This window comes from Eumetopias jubatus, unplaced genomic scaffold, assembly GCF_037043125.1.
Source record: "Eumetopias jubatus isolate StellerSeaLion01/CBP00866 unplaced genomic scaffold, mEumJub1_p1.0 scaffold_14, whole genome shotgun sequence".
Classification (NCBI taxonomy): domain Eukaryota; kingdom Metazoa; phylum Chordata; class Mammalia; order Carnivora; family Otariidae; genus Eumetopias; species Eumetopias jubatus.
The window spans coordinates 73,535,753-73,556,444 of NW_028274820.1; the positions used below are offsets into that span (position 1 = coordinate 73,535,753).

At 33.5% G+C, this 20,692-nt stretch overlaps 1 protein-coding gene across 13 annotated transcripts in view; it reads left to right on the forward strand.

Annotated features, from left to right (window-relative positions):
• FOXP2 (forkhead box P2) overlaps positions 1–20,692 on the forward strand; it is a 251,012-nt gene that overhangs the window by 54,336 nt on the left and 175,984 nt on the right. For 3 of the 13 annotated variants that reach the window (XM_028104907.2, XM_028104906.2, XM_028104908.2), the window contains exon 2: positions 2,791–2,796. The exons of the other annotated variants lie outside the window; for them this stretch is intronic. In XM_028104907.2, the coding sequence (XP_027960708.1) occupies positions 2,791–2,796 (6 nt within the window). The remainder of the gene's footprint in view (positions 1–2,790; positions 2,797–20,692) is intronic. 13 annotated transcript variants of the gene reach the window in all.

The window sequence follows — 20,692 nt, forward strand, 5'->3', positions numbered from 1 at the left end:
CGAATTTTCCACTCAGTCAGGCTGGCATGAAATCATCCTATATTTCTTTCACACTTACCCCACCTCCTTAAAGAAACATCACCAGGCTAAATTTTCTATCAGAAGATCAATACTTCCACCCTTTCTTTTCTATTTCCACTACCATGCACTTCATTCCCTCAGATCTCGGTTATTGTACAGCTTATCTCCATGCTTCTGGTTTTTGCTTTGGTTGGGTTCCTACTCTCCAATCTTTCATATTGCGTGTATCATCTTAAACTATTACTTTCATGGTATTAAACACTTCATTCAAAAATCTGAAAACTGGGGTGCGTCGGTGGCTCAGTTGGCTCAGCGTCCCGACTCTGATTTCAGCTAAGGTCTTGATCCCAGGGTTGTAAGATTGAGCCTCTCATTGGGCTCCATGCTCAGCGGGGAATCAGCTTGGGATTCTCTCTCCCTCTTTCTCTGCTCCAACCCCCCAAAAATAAATAAATAAATCTTTAAAAAAAATCTGAAAACCTCCAACATATTTATAGATTAATTTCAAACTTTTTAATAATGTGTTCACTTCTACTGAAATAAAACTTGCTTCAGGAAGTTTGAATATGCTAGTCCCCAACGTGGAATATTTTTTGTTTTCATCCTCATCCATGTACCCCAGCTTGAGACTTATAATTTTTATGAATCCTGACCATTTCATCTGGATGACATCCTCCCCTTATCAAGCGTCCTCTGTATTGGACATTGCTCTCATTCATTTGACACTTAATACTGCCCTTTATAAAATCATCCATATCTATATATCTTGTCTCCTTAACAAAATACATAAACTCTTTGACAACAAAGACCATGTTGGAAGAGTGCTTAACGTGTGCTGGACACATAGTAGTTGTTCAATAAATATTTTTTAAATGAATGAACAACTGTATAATTAGGATTATAATAAATGGGACATTTTAATGTAATTAAATTAGATGTGCTTTTTAAAAAACAATAAAGCAGTCCTGGAACATCCTCTCCTTACTATAATTAAAGTTGAATTTACTGGTCTACTTCTTCTAGTACTGTATATAAGACATGAGAGCTTGTTAAATTCCTACTTAATTAAGCTTTAAATGTACTTTAAAAGTTAAGGATATAAATCATAGTGGAATAAAATAACTATCTTTCTTAATATTATATGAAGTCCATGTTACTTAAAATGTTTGAAAGCTCTTGGGTACAGCTTTTTCTTGCAGGAGGATATGCCCCCATTTTCAAAACTATCTTTTAAAGTAATTTTGATAAAACCTTATAAGGTGCTGATTTGGACCTTTTTAATTGCAGTGACATCTTTTTTTTGTATGCGAGAATCTTTATTTTGGCAAATAAGTACAGTAGCAGTGACATCTTTTAAGAGTAGATTACGATGCTCTGCAAGTCTCACCGTGCTCTACTAATACACCAAAATTCAATAGAAGTTGTGTATTTGTGTTTGACTTTTTGAAATTTGGTTATATTTTCCAAACAGTTTCCACTATAAAACAGAAACCAAAGCACACTTTTTTAAATGTTCTAATTCATAATTAATAATGCTATTATTAATTTTAGAATGTAATCCAGTGGTCAAGTAACCAGTACTTCCTGTATACAAAGGCACATTAATAGGATTTGCCAAGAATGAATCAAAGTCTTTCTGATGTCAATGAACTTTGAAGTATTAACAACTGTATGGAGATAAAGTGACTTTTAAAACATTTTTTTCAAAATAATAATAATGACGTTATTGACATTTTTGGAAATAAAATGATGAATAAATATAAAATAATATAGAATGGCTTTATTTTTTATATTAAGTTTTGCTTAAGAAATCATACCCCAGGGCGCCTGGGTGGCTCAGTTGGTTAAGCAACTGCCTTTGGCTCAGGTCATGATCCTGGAGTCCCAGGATTGAGTACCACATCAGGCTCCCTGCTCAGCAGGGAGTCTGCTTCTCCCTCTGACCCTCTTCCCTCTTGTGCTCTCTATCTCTCATTCTCTCTCTCTCAAGTAAATAAATAAAATCTTTAAGAAAAAATAATCATACCCCAAATTGCATCTGTTAAACTCTCAGTATTGTCATTATTAACTAGTAACCATTCATAGTTGATAGAATTTTGTGCCTTTAGAAAGTATCTTTTAGATAATGTAAGTTGCATTAATAGGGAAATATTAGTCAGAATCATTATTTGTTCTACCTCAGGAGGAAGTTAACTATAGAGAATGAATTTTGGGTTATTGTTTAATTGTATGGAATTTTCCATTTGCTTAGTAATGGGTATTAGTTAAAACATTACCAAAGGTATACCATGGTCGCTGGATTTAAATAAGTATCTAGTTTTTATTGAAGAGAAATGGGTAGTTTTTATTTAGAAAAAGACTCATTAAAATATATGAATTTATGCACAATTGAGAATCATGTAATATTATTAATGTAATTAGTATAAATGTTTAAAACGTTATAAAATATATTTGTTCTGCCCCAAATTCCCAATTTAAAATCTTTGAAATGAAGACACTACTTTCGCTGAACAAACTTTACAATTTAATGTCAGTTGGTCTCTTTAAAAGATTGACATCATTTTTTTCTAAAATATGTTTTAAATTTGTGTTACTTATATATATATTTTTTTAAAAAAACCCTCTGAATGCTTACTTATGGTTTGAAATAACATATGTCAATCTAACTTTCAACTTGGATACAACACCAGAGATACTCCCTGAAGCACCAGGCCCTGGGCACTGGGCACCGGGCCTGGCACCTCTTTTTCATAAGACCATTACAGTCAGGAACAAGTGACATAACTGGATTTTCTAACACAGAGACTTAGACAAAATGCCAAGACTGAGGAGTTTATCCCAAATAACAGAATAAGATAAGGCCACAGCCAGAGATCTAAGTGAAACAGATATAAGTAATATGCCTGATGGAGAATTTAAAGCAGTAATCACAAAGATACTCACTGGACATGAGAAAAGAATAGAGGACATCAGGGAGACCCTGACTACAGAGATAAAAGTGTTAAAAAAAAGAATCAGGAATGAAAAAATGCAATAAATGAGATTGGAAATAGGTTTGGTGCAATGAACAGCAGGCTTAAAGAAGCCAAGGAATGAATTAGTGATATAGAAGACAAAATAATAGACAATAATGAAGCTGAACCCAAGAGAGAAAGAATTATGGAACACGAGAGTAGACTTAGGGAATTCAATGACTCCATCAAACATAATAACATTTATATTTTTGGATTCCTGAAGAAGAAAAAGGGAGCAGAACATTTATTTCAAGAAATAAAAGCAGAAAACTTCCCTAATCTAGAGGAGGAAACAGACATCCAGATTCAGGAGGAACAGAGAATTCCCATCAAAATCACCAAAAGCAGACCAAAACCAAGACATACTTTAATTAAATTAAATAAAAAATCTTAGAAGCAGCAAGACAAAAGAAGACCTTAACTTGCAAAGGAAAACCCACAAGGCTAGCTGGAGATTTCTCAACAGAAATTTGGAATGCCAGAAGGTAGTGTCAAGGTATATTCGAAGTGCTGAATGGGAAAAATCTGCAGCCAAGAATACTCTATCCAGCAAGGCTATCATTCAGAATAGGAGAGATCAAGAGTTTCCCAAACAAAAACTGAAGGAGTTCATGATCACTAAATCAGCCCTGCAAGAAATATTAAAGGGGACTCTTTAAGTGCAACGGAGAGACCAAAAGTGACAAAGACGAGAAATGATCAGAGAAAATCTCCAGAAACAATGACAAAACAAGTAATAAAATGGCAATAAAAACATATCTATCAATAATTACTTTGAATGTAAATGGACTGAATACTCCAATCGAAAGACATAGGATGTCAGATGGAGAAAAAAACAAGACCCATCTATATGCTACCTGGAAGAGACTCATTTTTAGACCTCAGACACCTGAAAGGGAGGGGGTGGAGAAACATTTATCACACAAATGGCTGTCAGAAGAAAGCTGGAATAGCAATACTTATATCAGACAAATTCTACTTTAAAACAAAGATGGTAAAAAGAGACAGCAAAGGGTATTATATAATCATAAAGAGGACAAACCCACAAGATGATAATAACAATTGTAAATATTTATGCACCCAAAATGGGAGCACCGAAGTATTTAAGACAATAACAAACAAAAAAAAAAGAAACTAATTGACAATAACACAATAATAGTAGGAGATTTTAACTCCCCACTTACATCAATGGACAGATCATCTAAACAAAAAAACAGTAACACACTGGATCAAATGGACTTGACAGCTATATTCAGAACATTCCACCCTAAAACAGTAGAATACACATTCTATTCAAGTGCACATGGAACCTGCTCCAGAATAGATCACATATTAGGTCACAAAACAGGCCTAAAGAAATACAAAAAGATTGAAATCATACCATACACCTTTCTGACCACAGAGCTATGAAACTAGAAGTCAACACAAGAAAAAATTTGGAAAGACCACAAATACATGGAGGTTATACAACATGCTACTACACAATGAATGGGTCAACCAGGAAATCAAAGAAGAAATTAAAAAAATACATGGAAAGAAATGAAAAGGAAAAGATGACGGTCCCAAACCTTAGGATGTGGCAAAAGCGGTCCTAAGAGGAAAGTAGATAGCAATCCAGGCCTACCTCAAGAAGCAAGAAAAGCCTCAAATACACAACCTCACTTCATACCTAAAGGAGCTAGAAAAAGAACAACAAAGGAATCCTTAAGCCAGCAAAAGGAAGGAAATAATAAAGATCAGAGCAGAAATAAATGATATAGGAATTAAAACAAAACACAAAACAAAACAATAGAACATAGTGGAACCAGGAGTTGGTTCTTTGAAAAAATTAACACAATTGATAATACCTCTACCCAGACTTAACAAAAAAAAAAAAAAAGAGGGAGAGAGAGAGAGAGAAGGGACCCAAATAAAACCACAGATGAGAGAGGAGAAATAACAACCAACACCACAGAAATACAAACAATTAGAATATTACAAAAAACTATACGCCAACAAAATAGACAAGCTAGAAGAAATGGATAAATTCCTACAAACATATAAACTACCAAAACTGAAATAGGAAGAAATAGAAAACTTGAACAGACTGATAACCAGCAAAGAAATTGAATCAGTAATCAAAAAACTCCCAACAAACAAAAGTCCAGGGCCAGATGGCTTCACAGGAGAATTCTACCAAACATTTAAAAAAGAGTTAATACCTATTCTTCTCAAACTAACCCCCCAAAAATAGAAAAGGAAAGAAAGAAGACTTCCAAATTCATTCAATAGAGCCAGCATTACCCTTATACCAAAACCAGATAAAGACTCCATTAAAAAAGAGAACTACAGGCCAATATCCTGATGAACATTGATGCAAAATTCTCAATAAAATTCTAGCAAACTGAATTCAACAACACATTAAAAAACCATTCACCACGATCAAGTAGGATTTATTCCTGGGCTGCCAGGGTGGTTCAACATTCTCAAATCAATCAATGTGATATGTAACGTTAAGAAAAGAAGATAAGAACCATTGATAATTTCAATAGATGCAGAAAAATCATTTGACAAAGTACAACATCCATGCATGATAAAAACCCTCAACAAAGTAGGTTTAGAGGGAACATACCTCAACCTAATAAAAGCTATCTATGAAAAACTCACAGGTAATATCATCCTCAATGGGGAAAAAACTGAGAGCTTTTCCTCTGTGGTCAGGAACAAGACAGGGATGTCTTCTCACACCACTGCTATTTAATATAGTACTGGAAGTCCTAGCCACAGGAGTCAGACAACAAAAAGAAATAAAAACCATCCAAATAAGCAAGGAAGAAGTAAAACTTTCACTATGTGCAGATGACATGATGCTCTATATAGAAAACCCAAAGACTCCACCAAAAAACTTCTAGCACTGATAAATGAATTCAGTAAAGTTGTAGGATACAAAATCAACATACAGAAATCTGTTGCATTTCTGTACACCAGTAATAAAGCAGCAGAAAGATAAATTAAGGAATCAATCCCATTTATAATTGCACCAAAACCAGTAAGATACCCAGGAATAAACCTAATCAAAGAGATGAAAGATGTAATCTCTGAAAACTGTAAAACACTGATGAAAGAAATTGAAGGTGACACAAAGAAATGGAAGAACATTCCATGCTCCTGGGTTGGAAAACAAATATTGTTAAAATGTGTATACTACCCAAAGCAGTCCATGTATTTAATGCAGTCCCTGTGAAAAAAACAATAGCATTTTTTACACAGCTAGAACAAACAATCCTAAAATCTGTATAGAACCCAAAAGACCCCAAATAGCCAAAGCAGTCTTGAAAAAGAAAAGAAAAGCTGGAGGCATCACAATTCTGAACTTCAAGTTATATTACAAAGCTGTAATGATCAAGACAATATGGTACTGGCATAAAAATAGACACATAGATAAATAGAGCAGAATAGAAAACACAGAATGAACCCACAACAATACAGTCAACAATCTCCAACAGAGCAGGAAAGAATGTCCAATAGGAAAAAGACAATCTCTTCAAAAAATGGTCTTGGGAAAACTGGACAGCAATATGCGAAAGAATGGCATTGGACCACTTTCTTACACCATACACAAAAATAAATCCAAAATGGATTAAAGACCTAAATGTAACACTTGAAACCATAAAAATCCTAGAGGAGAACATGGACAGTAACCTCTTTGACATCAGCTGTAGCAACTTCTTTCTAGAAGGGAAACAAAAGCAAAAATAAACTATTGGGACTTCATTAGAATAAAAAGCTACTGAACAGTGAAGGAAACAGTCAACAAAATGAAAGGGCAACCTATGGAATGGAGAAGATATTTGCAAATGACATATCTGGTAAAGGGTTAGGATCCAAAATCTATAAAGATTTACAAAACTCAATCCCAAAACAAATAATCCAGTTGAAAAATGAGTAGAAGACATGAATGGACATTTTTACAAAGAAGACATACAGATGCTGACAGACATCTGAAAAGATGCTCAACATCACTGATCATCAGGAAAATGCAAATCAAAACTACAATGAGCTACCACCTCACACCTGTCAGAATGGCTAAAATCAACAACACAAGAAACAACAGGTGCTGGTGAGGATGTGGAAAAAGAGGAAACTTCTTGCACTGTTGGTCGGAATGCAGACTGGTGCAGCCACTGTGGAAAACAGTAAGGAGTTTCCTCAGGAAGTTAAAAGTGGAACTACCCTATGACCCAGCAATTGCACTACTGTTTACACAAAGGATAAAAAATACTGTTTTGAAGAGATACGTGGACCCCGATCTTTACAGCAGCATTATCCGTGTTAGCCAAATTATAGAAAGAGCCCAAATGTCCATCGACTGATGAATGGATAAAGAAGAAGTGGTGCATATATACAATGGAATGTTACTCTGCCATAAAAAAAATGAAATCTTGCTATTTGCAATGATGTGGTTGGAGCTAGAGTATTATGCTAAGCAAAATAAGTCAGAGAAAGACAAATACCATATGATTTCATCATATGTGGAATTTAAGAAACAAAACAAATGAGCAAAGGGAAAAATAAGAGAAGGGCAAATCAAGAAATAGAGTCTTACCTATGGAGAACAAACTGATGGTTACCAGAGGGGAGGTGATTGGAGGGATGGGTAAAATAAGTGACGGGGATTAAAGAGTGCACTTGTGATGAGCACCAGCTACTGTATGGAAGTGTTGAATCACTATGTTGTACACTTGAAACTATTGTTATACTACTGTATGTTAACTAAATGGAATTTAAATAAAAACTTAAAAATATATATGGTTTTATGCCCAATTGAGAATCATGTAAGATTATTAATGTGATCAGTATAAATGTTCAAAACGTTATAAAATATATTTGTTCTGCCCCAAATTCCCAATTTAAAAACCTTGAAATGAAGACATTAATTTCACCAAACATACTTTACAATTCAATCTCAATTGATCTCTTTAAAAGATCAACATTAGATTTTTTCTAAAATATGTTTTAAATTTCTGTTATTCATATATAAAAGAAAAACCCTCAGCATTCTTACATATGGTTCAAAATAACCTATATCAATCTAACTTTCAACTTGGATAATTACAAACACAAAATTTCGTATTGTTATATTTTATAGAACTTCTGTGGTAGAATTTGAAATGCTAAGAATATTCAGTATGAATAGAGTGCTAGAAATATCATGTTTTATAGAGTTTTATCAGTCTTAAATTTCTCTCAAAATAAAAGCACTCATTAAAAACACTTGCAAAAATAGTTTTAAAAGTTAAATGGTAGGAACATATAAATATATTTATGAATGTTTAAACAAACATATAATCCAAATACTTTTGAAGCATTTCACGGTAAATGTTTGTCCACTTTTGACACCACTGAGAATTAAGTTTAAATTCTTCATTTATAGAAATATGTAATGATGTGTACAGACATAAATAAATTATCCAAGGCCACACAGCTAATAATAACTGGTGGGGCTATAATAGAAACACTAATGGTGTAACTTCAGAGCATATAATCTTACCCCTAACCCTGAACGCCCCAAAACTCAGTTTTCCTCATCTGCAAAATGGGCTCAATAGTACTACAACAATAGCAATTTCTGCACAGCTGCTAGACTCAAGAGATTGCAATGGAGAGCCAATAATCAAAACATTTGAACCATGTAAACGTAAATTAGTATTTGCTGAAAGTGTCAGTTGAGGGAGGTAAGGGATCTGTCTTGTCACTTGAGATAAGCTACTTTCTGCTGGTCTACTCAACCAGTAAAAAATAATACATTTAAAATAGAATGGCTCTCCTTGTGTACAAATTTAACTTTTTAAAACTCATTTTTTTAGAGATTGTGTGACCACAGGATTGGGAGTAGGTATACACCTCATACAGATTTTACCTTTTAACTTGACTCAAAGCATTAATCTTCAGGCTGTTTTGCTCTCTTGACAAGCCACATTTGTCAGCAAGAAAAATGGTCACGGCTATCTTAAAAGTTAAAAAAAAAAAAAGTAATCAAACAAAACCCTTCACCCAACTTACTGATTAAATTATAAATTTGGGAACTAAGGTTTAAGCTCTTTCTGTGGTCTGACTTTCAATGACATTAAAAGGATGCATTTCAAAAACCAAGGATTCCTTAAATTACCTAGCATTTAAATTCTGGGTTCATCGAACCTCTTTAACAACCACCTTATAACTTCTGAAATTATATTACTAAATAGCTTCTAGAAGGCCCAATATATTTCCTGTGAATGATCTCACAAACCTGGAGGCTTAAGAAAACAATACTGTGAAATACGAACACTTTTGAAGGATTGATAGAAAAAAATAAAGACTGAAAGCCACTGTGTGCTAAGATTTTATTAGGTTACCCCACCTGCAAAAACAGATGCTATATCTGTTTCACATCATTTTGTCAGTGATATTTTAGGCACTTTCTAAATGATAATCAATCTTGATTTTAGACATTGAAAACTTTTAAAGTTTTAAAGATATCTCTGCCATACATAGCTATTGTAGCACCACATGTTTAAAGAGTATCTTCTTTCAATTAAGATTAAATTTTGGATGGTAAAAGGAATTACTCCCCATCTTATTTTTTCCCCCAAAATAATAGAGGGTTGATCATACTCACACCCACACCCGTTTAAAGCAGTTGTTTTTCAGAAAACAGACTATAATCCCAGCTATTTCTTTAAAATCATTTGAAAATAAAACAATAAGTATTTGATTACAGCTTTAAAATCGTCTGTTCACATCTAACTACATAAGCATATGAGTCAGCTGGGGAGAGTGTGAAATTTGTCTTATTTATTTATTTGACTCTAACTCCATAGTTTCCTTATCCAGGATACCCCACCCTTCTACTGTGTGGCTTCCTACTCTTCCTCCCTGGTAGAGTCAGAGTAGAGAGTTAAAGAAGAAAAATGGATTTACCACAGGAAACAGAGAAGTTGTATGCGAACAGAATGTGACCTTTAAAAATAGATTTGTGCCTCTCCACTTTTTGTTTTCTGTGGAGAGACTGTAGGGCAGTTTAGCATTTTTTTTTTTTTTTAATCTTTCTGTCAGGTAATGGGGGTTGTAAAAGTTGACTTTGATGATGGGATGGTACCATGAGAAGAAATTATTCAGTAGAATCAGAGATTATTTGTCTTTGATTCACAGAGACTTGTCTATAATTCTACTGATGTTCCCAGTTCTTTCTCTAGTGGCAGAACTGGGATTTTTGATAATTCTCAAGTACCAGAGAATTATTTTGAGAGAATTGGAGGCAAATTTTTATTATTAACTTTTTTAACCGTCAATATATATGCATGTTTTTTGCATCATTTTGAGGTTGCAGTAACTAAGTCAAATTTAAGTGGCATTTTGCCCAAAGGAATATAAAGCAACATTCCATTAAAAAAAATCAAAGAATTGTATACTTAGAGGTGTTCATAACATAATATGAAAAGAAATTGCCTTGAAATTACCCCTAAGTTGCAATTCAGTACCACCACAATTTTATTTTTTTATTTTTTATTTTTTTTAAAGATTTTATTTATTTATTGGAGAGAGAGTGAAAGAGAAAGAGAGCCCAAGAGGGGGTAGGGTCAGAGGGAGAAGCCCACTCCCTGCTGAGCAGGGAGCCGGATGTGGGACTCGATCCTGGGACTCCGGGATCATGACCTGAGCCGAAGGCAGTCCCTTAACCAACTGAGCCACCCAGGCGCCCCCCACCACAATTTTAGATGCTTCAAGTCAGACTATGATAATATTGTGGTGACATTTCTTTTTTTATTCTTTGCCAGCATCTCAGAAAACTATGGAACATACACTGAAAACTAAAGTACTTTGGATAAGGTTTTCTCAGACCACTAGTAATTACTGGAAAGAAAATGAAAATAAAAATCCACCCTTTACCAAATATCAGAAATTGCAGAACACAATGGAAGATATCTTTGCTGCTTAGTCAGCACTACTAATATGAAATTAATAGCTTTGCAAATTCTGGAATATTTAAAAAAATTGAAACTGATGTAATATTCAGTTAACAAAGACTCGTGCCACTGAAATGTGTATGCACCAGCCTACTGGTAAAAATTTGATAGCATGCTTCTAATGTTCCTCTAAAACAAGTCATGTCTGAAATGATGTTTAGCTGGTCTTTTACCTGTGCCATAAAACGAAGGCCCTATCAATTTTATTTATTTTTTAGTTTTCATTGTTTTCATTTTTGAAATGTTCACTGTCTCATTCTAATAATGACAGGTGGCACGGTTTTATGCCAGTGCAGTAAATTTCACTGTCTCATGGACAGTTCTTTGTGAAAGTACCATCACGGGCACAATCAGCCACAACTGTCTTCATCATCTCTCCTACAGAGAGGGCATGAAAGTTTTCAGTTTTTTACTTTACCCATTACCACATATATGAACTGTAAAATCTAACAAGCCTGGGGCTTTTATGAATCCTTGATCAAAGTTAAAACTTGACATGCGCTACAATGTATTGGTGGTTTCCAGGTCAGAATGTGGGTCCAGAGGCTCAATATTCCCTGCAGCCCTTTAAAGCCCAGGTTGTTCTAAGATACACCTCATTGCAAAAAGGTCCTGCGAAAAATACCAAATACGTTTTGTTCATTAAAATACTGTTCCCACTAATATTTAATAGTTTCAATAGAATTCCAAATATTGTACTTGTTAGAGAGCTATTTGCAACATTTCAAGAAGACAAAAAAAAATAAAATTTCCATAGAATAAGAAAAAAAAGAATTCCAAATATTATGTTACTGCTATAATTGTATTTTTCTTGACCAACAAAATCTCCTTTTTAGTAGCACAAACTTTCAGCAATTTTGATACATTTTTATTTTCTATGTAGTGATTATTTTCACTTAACTGAGAAATCAGTTATTTGTGGCTTGAGGAGAAGGCTGTATTTATTAGATTATAAGTAGTCTTTTGCTTTTTGGATAAATAGAATTTTAGCCAAAATATATTTTTTTCAGCTACTTAAACATCACGGAGCTGATTTAGAAACTCTTTGTATAGACCAAATCTTACATGCTATTCCAGCAGGACACTTTCTTTAGCTTAAAATTATGTGCCTAGGATGAGATACCAAAAATGGTGAAACAATTTTCCAAAATAAATAAGCATTTATTGATTTACTTTAAAAAATATTACTTAGGGTCATCCCCCTATGGTATGACTGTTCCCCCTATCAATAACTGTTATTTTAAAAAATTAAAAGAATTATATTAAAATATTTTTATAGTCAAAGAGAAAAATATTAACTTTTGTTTATCAGAAAGAAATATAAATGTTGCAGCATCTGCTACAAACGTAATACTAAGCTTTATTCCGCTGTGAGAGTGTCAACTGCACCTGCTTCAATTGATGTTGTCCAGTTTTTTAAGAAATTACACACAAGAAATTAAAATCTAAGTAAGTTAGACTTTTAAGGATGAATGTCTGAAAAACATAATGTGCCAGTGTGATGCATTATATATGCATCGACTGTACTGTTATTTCTGTCTCATTAGCAGAGGGTAACATTTTTATAGGTAAAATAGCAAAAAGAGAGAATAGTTCATGTTTTAGAAACTTTCCTCCTACAAATTGATTTTTCCAAATGATCAGAAATGACTAGTTAATTTAGAAGTATAGAACTGAGTTCTAGTATGCAAGGAAGTACATAATTTATCATACGTTAAACTGGTTCATTCCTACCTACAACTTCAGAAAATGCATTGAATGCTCATTGGAGCACCTGAAGTTAATAAAGCTAGAAGAAATATATTATTAAATCATCTGAAACCCACCCCCCTGCTTCTTGCACTGTAATGTATATATAATATTGCTATTTAACTCTTCAGGTATGTATATAGAATGAATCAACCTAAAATTTAAATTTCCTGAAGAATTCAAGCTATGTTTAAAACTCTTTAAATGTCCAGCAATACCCAGTCTAGCTTGGTAGCTTTATTAAGTATTTGTTTATTTGTTTTTTTAATTACACTCAAGTTTACACATGTATGTCCCATGGTTGATAAAAAATTGTGTAAAATAGTGTAATAATGTTGACTTCAAGAAGCTTATAATCTAGTAGAATCTGGTGGAGCAAAGAAAGTAACTGGTTTATCCAGACTATGAGTTCAAAGATGACAAGTAAATTTCAGAATGTACAAAAGAAATATCTGTTGACGATTATGTAAATTTAGAGTAGTTACATCCTCATAGTAGCAGAATTTAAGTGTTGTGAAATTATTTGTGTGCTCAATAAGAGCTTCCTTTTTTCCTATTGTGTTTGCCTTTTATTGTAAGACTAGAACAAGTTATTTTTTTTAATTTTAGAATAATTACTTATATTTAAGAAAATACACGACAGTGGGTTTTTTTAATTGTAGTTAGATGATTAGCTAGTACGGACAGAGAGGAATGAATATATTTTACTCAAGACCACCTGCTTTAAATTGTGTTATTCTCTAAAAATAATGGAACAATTTTATAGTGTTCAAGTGACATTTATGTTCCTCATCTCGTATTATTTTTCCAAAAGATCTTTTGAAATAAGAGGAGGACACAATATTATTATTTCCACTTATAGATAATGAAATGGAGATTTTAAAAGTTCAACACTGTACAATAAAGGCCCACAGAGATTGGATGACTACAGATTGACTTGACCTTGGTCTGCATGTCTTCAAGTCCAGGGCTATATTCCCTATAACATCTTCTGTTATCAATGCAAGACTGTTGAAATGGTTTACTTTATAAAATTATTGGCTATAAATATTAATTACTGCCTCACAGAATCCATTGTTTAATTATTATAGAGGTTTTCTTTCTTGAACTTGGCTCTACTTAGTTTTGCTTTTACTAATGGGGAAAAAGGCTGCAAATATAACTTATGTTTATAAATTTTAAAATAGTCATCAAGAAGTGCAGAGGTATCATTTACCGTGTTTGGTTTCTATCCTTCGATGAACTCCACAATGATTTGGACTTAATCCATTTCAAAACATTTGCTCATCTCGTCTAGATCATTTCAATAAATATTTATTGACTACCAATTCTAGGCACTGTAGTCACAAAAAAATATGTAGTCCTTGCTCCTGAAGGTAGAAATATAATAAGTTAAATATATACATGTGGAAAAAATGATTAAAATATAGTCTGGTTAAGTGCAATACAAGCGGTGGAAAATAGCAGTGGAAAATTATTAACTCTAAAGGACCATACAAGGTCAGTAACTAGGAGCAGAATATTAATAGCCTATTTATATAACATGGCATGGTATTAATTATCCTAAGCCAGAAGTGATCTTGATAGATAGCAATCTAATTAATATCAGAAATAAGTTATTCTTATACCAAAGGACACGTTTTAGTAAATATTCCACATTTTCAACTAGTTAGAAAGTATATGTTTTTCAGCATCATCTCATTTAATTTTATAGGTGTACTTGGCAAATAATTTATCTTGGAGCATATGTCAGGATGATCTTTTCTTGGGTGGGTGGCTTTGTTTCATTTTCACTGTCCTTGTTGGGCATCTCTCTTTCCTCAGGAAGATGTTGTCTCTTACACTCAGGTTGTTTGTTAAAGTCCATGGAGCCATACTTATCTGATGACCCAGAAGAACAGTTCTCAAAGTGTGAGTTCTAGACCAGATGCAACAACATGACCTGGGAATTTATAACATGTGCAAATTCCCAAGCCCCTCCTGAGACCTACTGAATCAGAAACTCTGGAGGTGGAGCTCAGCAATTACTCTACAGATAATTCTGATGCAGGCTCAAGTCTGAGAACCACTGGCCTAAAAGAAATGTACTATTAGTACTTAGGAAGAGTCATAAGGTTCAGCTCACTGTGGTTCAATATCTATCAGAAGCTTGTTTGAATGTAATTGTGGAGGACTGCATGCAGGATACACACTGCATCCATTCCTTTATATCCTCTAAAATCTAACCTGATTAAGTAGACTTGCTGATAGCCTCATAGCTATACCACCATCATATAGTCTCCCTATAAAATGGCTTAATACCAGCAGCCTATATTGAGGAGCATTATAATTTTTTTAGGGATATTATAATTTAAACAATTCAGTTTGCTATTTTACGTAATCTAGGAATGTTGTAGGGAATGTTGTTCAGTACCTTCTCCAGTGTTTGCTACCTAAGATCCCATGGGGAGAAAATGTAACTCAAATTTCACTGTTAGGAACAGTTGTGATTATGAGCAACTGATTTCCTTTCATTTTACACAATGAACCTTGTAATTTGATTATGATTCTCTCTTCATATGAGTTTTAGAAATCTTAGCATTAAATCTGTGGCTGACCTCTAGCAAATATATCACAATTAATGATGTGCCCATTTGGTCTTATATTTCAAAACGTTTTTTCCCTTGTCTTTTTTTTTTCTTTTTTAGCTTTCAACTTACCTTCTTATTTTATGCAATGTAATAGCTAAGTCCCTTTTGACAAGTTGAAAGATTGTTTAAATAACTAACAAATAATCCTAAGCCAGAAGTGATCTTGATAGATAGCAATCTAATTAATATCAGATAATATTAAAAATTATGTGCACATAGAAAATGCTGAACTGCACAAGATTTTACCAAAAACTAGAAGTGTTCAAAAAGGATATCCACAGTTCTTAATGAAGATAGTGGAATCAAGAATGGATAGAGTTGGTAGAGATACTCTAGTCAAAATAAGAAACTGAAGCTTCGAGTAGTTCAGGGATTTGCCAATGGCCACAGAAGCTAGCTAATAATGGTAGAACCAAGATGAGAATTTGACTCACTTAACTCAGATGTCTAAGTACTTTCTATGGTCTTATGAGGCCCGAAATCTTCACCACAATTTAAAGTTATACGTTTACGCTATAAATATAATATGTAGGTGTATTTATGTATATATACATGTACATATATATGTGTGCATATAACATGTGTAATATATCCCTTTATGTTATGTGTTCTTTATTTATGTCAGACCTTTAAAGGTACAGAGATTTGAGAGATTAGGTTAAGAAGTTAAGGCCTCAAAAGCTGTTTACCCAGGGGCACCCGGGTGGCTCAGTCATTAAACGTCTGCCTTCGGCTCAGGTCCTGGTCCCAGGGTCCCAGAGATCAAGCCCCGCATCAGGCTCCCTGCTCCACGGGAAGCCTGCTTCTCCCTCTCCCACTCCCCCTGCTTGTGTTCCCTCTCTCACTGTGTCTCTCTCTGTCAAATAAATAAATAAAATATTAAAAAAAAAAAACTATTTGCCCAAAGTAATACAGCTATTTAGTGGTAGAACCAGGACTGGAACACAAGGCTTTTTACACCTCGTGGTAGAATTTTTGCTACCTTAGAGAAGACAGACAAAAAACACTTCTTCACATTAAAATAATTGTAATGTGTGATAGTGCAATTATGGAAGAGATGCTATAAGCAGGAATAAAGATGAGGAATTTTTTAAAAGTCATTTAATTGTGCCTATCTTCTCTGGAAGCGCAGCCTGTTTTTCTTACCACATTTACCAATCTTTTTATCCATTCCGTTCCATAAATGCATATCGCAGCTCACGACAGAGGTAACTGAGTGAGCTGCACAGTGATAAATTTTTCTTGTTAGGAGAAATTACATTCACTAACTTGAGCTACTTCAGCATGAAATTGAAAAAGAATCATTTTATCTTAATTTACATTCTTGATTCAATGACAAAAACCTGGATTAACCCAACACAACTACAGATGCGTTGCCTCAGATACTAAAGGTAAACTAAATCGGTATCATTGGAAGTTCATCAAATGATACACCCCCCCCAATTTATTAGAGTAGATTTTGAGCAAGGTTATCAAGATGAGTTATGCTGAGCCTATATATTTTTTCAAATATTCATGTTGTCCTTTGGTTCCATTTTATTGTTTTTGATACATCTTTATCAATACTTCTCTGCATTTTCCATTTCTCACCTAAGCCGTGCACATCATTTCTTAATCAAAATCACTGGGATGGTGCCGCGGTTCACTAGCCTTAGGAGCTGCTATTTGCCTTGAATAAATTACATGAAAACATGTTGATTGATAGATGTTGCATGTCAGAAAAGAAGATAACTGTATCTTCTTCAGCTTACTAAAAGGTCATGCACACAGAGTGGTAGGAACAGCCACAGACAACTTTGAGATAAAGTGTATCATGAAAAGGTGTGCAATCTTGTAACCATGATACATGGACTTGAAAGGCATTTTCTTTTCAGATACAAATCATATATCCAGTTTTATTTTAAGTTTGGAGTAAAAATAAAAGGTGCTTTATCTCAGCTATATTTTCCAGTATTGTAGTAATGCACAATTTCTGCTTTTCTCACCAGTGAAATTTATAATCATTTTTATAGTCATTTTTAAATGGACCTTTTAAGTTTCTTGAAATATATATGGGTATGGCAAGATTTTGAGAAAATATCTTAATCGACATCATAATACACATTTATCAAACAGTCTTAGAATGAAAGAAATCTACATGTAGAGAAGGGTTAATAGCCATTTTTTGCCTTTAACATGGATTTCCCACATGTCTAATGGACTCTTTGGGAACAAAATCTGTGCCTTGTGGTTTTTGTTTTGTTTTATTTTATTTTCCAGGCCATCAGTATACTTCTAAATTGTGGGACTTTAAAACAATATTCATCTAAATGTTTATATTAAGAAGACAAAACCAAAAGTACTTTTAAAAAAAACCTTCTTCATGTGTAGATTATGATTTTTAATCATAAAATATGCTTGAGGTATATTTTTGCTATATATTAAGCCTTATGTTTAAAAAAAAAACTGTTCCTTAATCAATATTCCATATTTTTGTATTTACTAATCTAGCTTATCTTTGAAAAGTTTGCTTAAAAAAGAAAGCTGACAGTGTTTCAGAAGTACAGCTTTTAAAATAGGATGGAATGTTTTTAGTCAAAAAAAAAAAAAGACTGGCTAGGTTCTTATCTTTCCCAAATTACTTTGTTCTCCAACAGAGCTGCCAAACTGTCAAACTGTCCAGCTTCAGTATATAACAAAGATTCTGTTGTATTGTAAAGATATTCATAACAATTTTTATGGAAGGCTGAAAGTGTATAAGTTCACAGTTGTAGCGATAACATGGCACTCTTCACTGTTTGGCTTGTTTATATTGGCACAGATCCCCAAAGTGGAGACTGACAGAGTCATGCAGAAATCTGGTATTTGAGCTGAAATTTACACACTTTAAGTGATGAACTAAACAGGCTGGTGTTTTCTTTTTCTTACTCAAAAAGTGCAAGGTTACACAATACAGACGGTTTTCATCTTTTCCCATAAATGCACAGATTCCTGGGATATAAATGACTGAATTCATCACCAATTCATCAGGGACGCTGAGCTATGCAGTTCTGTTTACAGTGGCAGAAAGTTAATATAAATTTTCATCAGAAGGGGAAGTTTACACATATGATTCTATTTGTCCTTCATTATTAGCACCTGAGTCTAGGCTAGAACGCATAATTGTCTACAGGCACAGGCCAAATAGATGCAAGGGAAAGGCAAATAAGCACACCAAAAATAATTTTATGGTTGTCTGTTACAATTCTCTCACTGGGATTCTTAATCTAGAAAATCAATAAACAACAGGAGTGAAACTCTTTTCCTCTGCTCAGGCATGGCACACGCGAAAGTAGCACACAGAAAGACCATTGTGCTTTTTTGGTTTTACTTTACTTTATTCTTCCTGTGAAGTTTATTGGATCAGTTTCTACTCAAAGCAAAATATATCCCGAGTCAGTCTGTTAATTTTATGCATTTTTTGGTATTTTTTTAAGTGTAAATGTTCAAGTGGCAGCAAATTTGACATGACAAAATAGCACGTTCATTTAATTTTCTAAAATAAGTTAACTCAGAAACATCTATGTATCTGAGAGGTTTTCTTATATGTGTATTGTACTGTCACTGAAAATTTGTGCAAACCCAAATATTCAGAATAGACCAGTGCTCTCTAAGGATGACAGTGGATAAACCACATTAATGATATGAGGCCAAGATCAGTGATCCTGATTTTGGGATATGGATGTGATCTTTTTCGTAAATATCTAGATGTAAAAATGTTAAAAATAGCCTATTTTTGGACATTAGTCTCTAGCAATATCAAGGATACTTTTATTACATCTAATTTTATATTTAGTGTGAATTTTAATATAATTTATTTTGTGAACTTTTTCTTTTAAGTTAAAGTAAGTTAAATTAATTCACTTTTACTACTGATGAAAGTTGTTTACTTATTTCTTCAATCTGGCTTCAATATAAACTTTAACATTATTTTATTCCTCTGGCTGAGCTTCATTAAGAAATGACTTTGCTCTTTTCTGTTCCCTGTTTGTTCCTTGATAAAATATTGCTACTTCTCTGTCTGGTGGGCAAATACAAATAAAATATGTTTTTTATGGATTTGTGGGCATGAATAATGGTATCCATTAAAAAAAGACCATATGTCTATCCCTAACCAAGGATAAAGACAAATTTAGATTCAATACAATTTATAGAAATCTAAGTCCCAAATGTGATGGCTAGGGAGTACATGAAAATAAAATGTTGGGAAAGGATTTTGAAAGTGTTAATGTAGTTCTTGCAAGTGTGTATTTTGATAATTTTCCATTCAGTAGGTAATTTAAAAGCCACAGGGTTCTTTTCTTACTGTAATCTGTAAAGTCAATTCAGTTTCTATATTTTTCCAATTTACTTTTCTTAATCTCATAATCTATACTCTTACATTAGGTACTATATTGATTATTTTAAGCAATTATTCGGAGTCTTTAATTACTCTTTCTCTCCATTTGTCCTACTTACCTTGACAATATTGTCAGTTTCTTTCATTTAAATTTCTCAAAAGAATGTTGAACCATGATGATAATATCTGCCTTTTCACCTATATTTATGCAGATTTTCCCCTCAGCAACGTTTGTAAAGTGAAAGCTTGACGTACCACAATAAGCCGATAATGAGAGTTATTTCTGTCCCTCTATGTCAATATTATAAATAGTTCCACTATATTCCACTTACTTTTAAAGCAGAATCCACAGAAATTATATGAAATGTTTGTAACACATTTCATCTTTCATACTTAGGGTTTGTCTATTAAAATATTTGAGAAGAGGCTGCATCACCGTTCACCCAAAAGAGAAAAAGAGTCACACAGAGAAGAAGGTTGTGTCAACATGCTAAGCATCTGGATGAAAACTAAACAAATTATGCAAATAGACAGCCGTTTTCCATATACACAATATATAGATACATTTTTCAGGTTTCATCCAGATGTTTGGAATCATGTGGACATAATCATAACCTCTTTGTGACCCCCTCTTTTCCCTATCAGGTAGACAGAGATTAAATGACTTGTTTAAAAGCATTTGGTATTGGATTAAAAAAAAAAAAAAAAACCTTTAGGACCTCACTCAGCTTTGACATCAGAGTTTTTTTTTTTTTTTCATGAGAACAACCTGAACTCAAAGTACATCTCTAGACTAGACAATTAATTTGACTGCTTTTAATGATAAACTATTTTAACTATTAGTCGGTTACTTATCAATTCAGAACATGCCATTAGGTTTCCATATCCACATGTCCTCAAATATAGCTCTTTCTCTATCCTCCTTTGTTGTCTTTC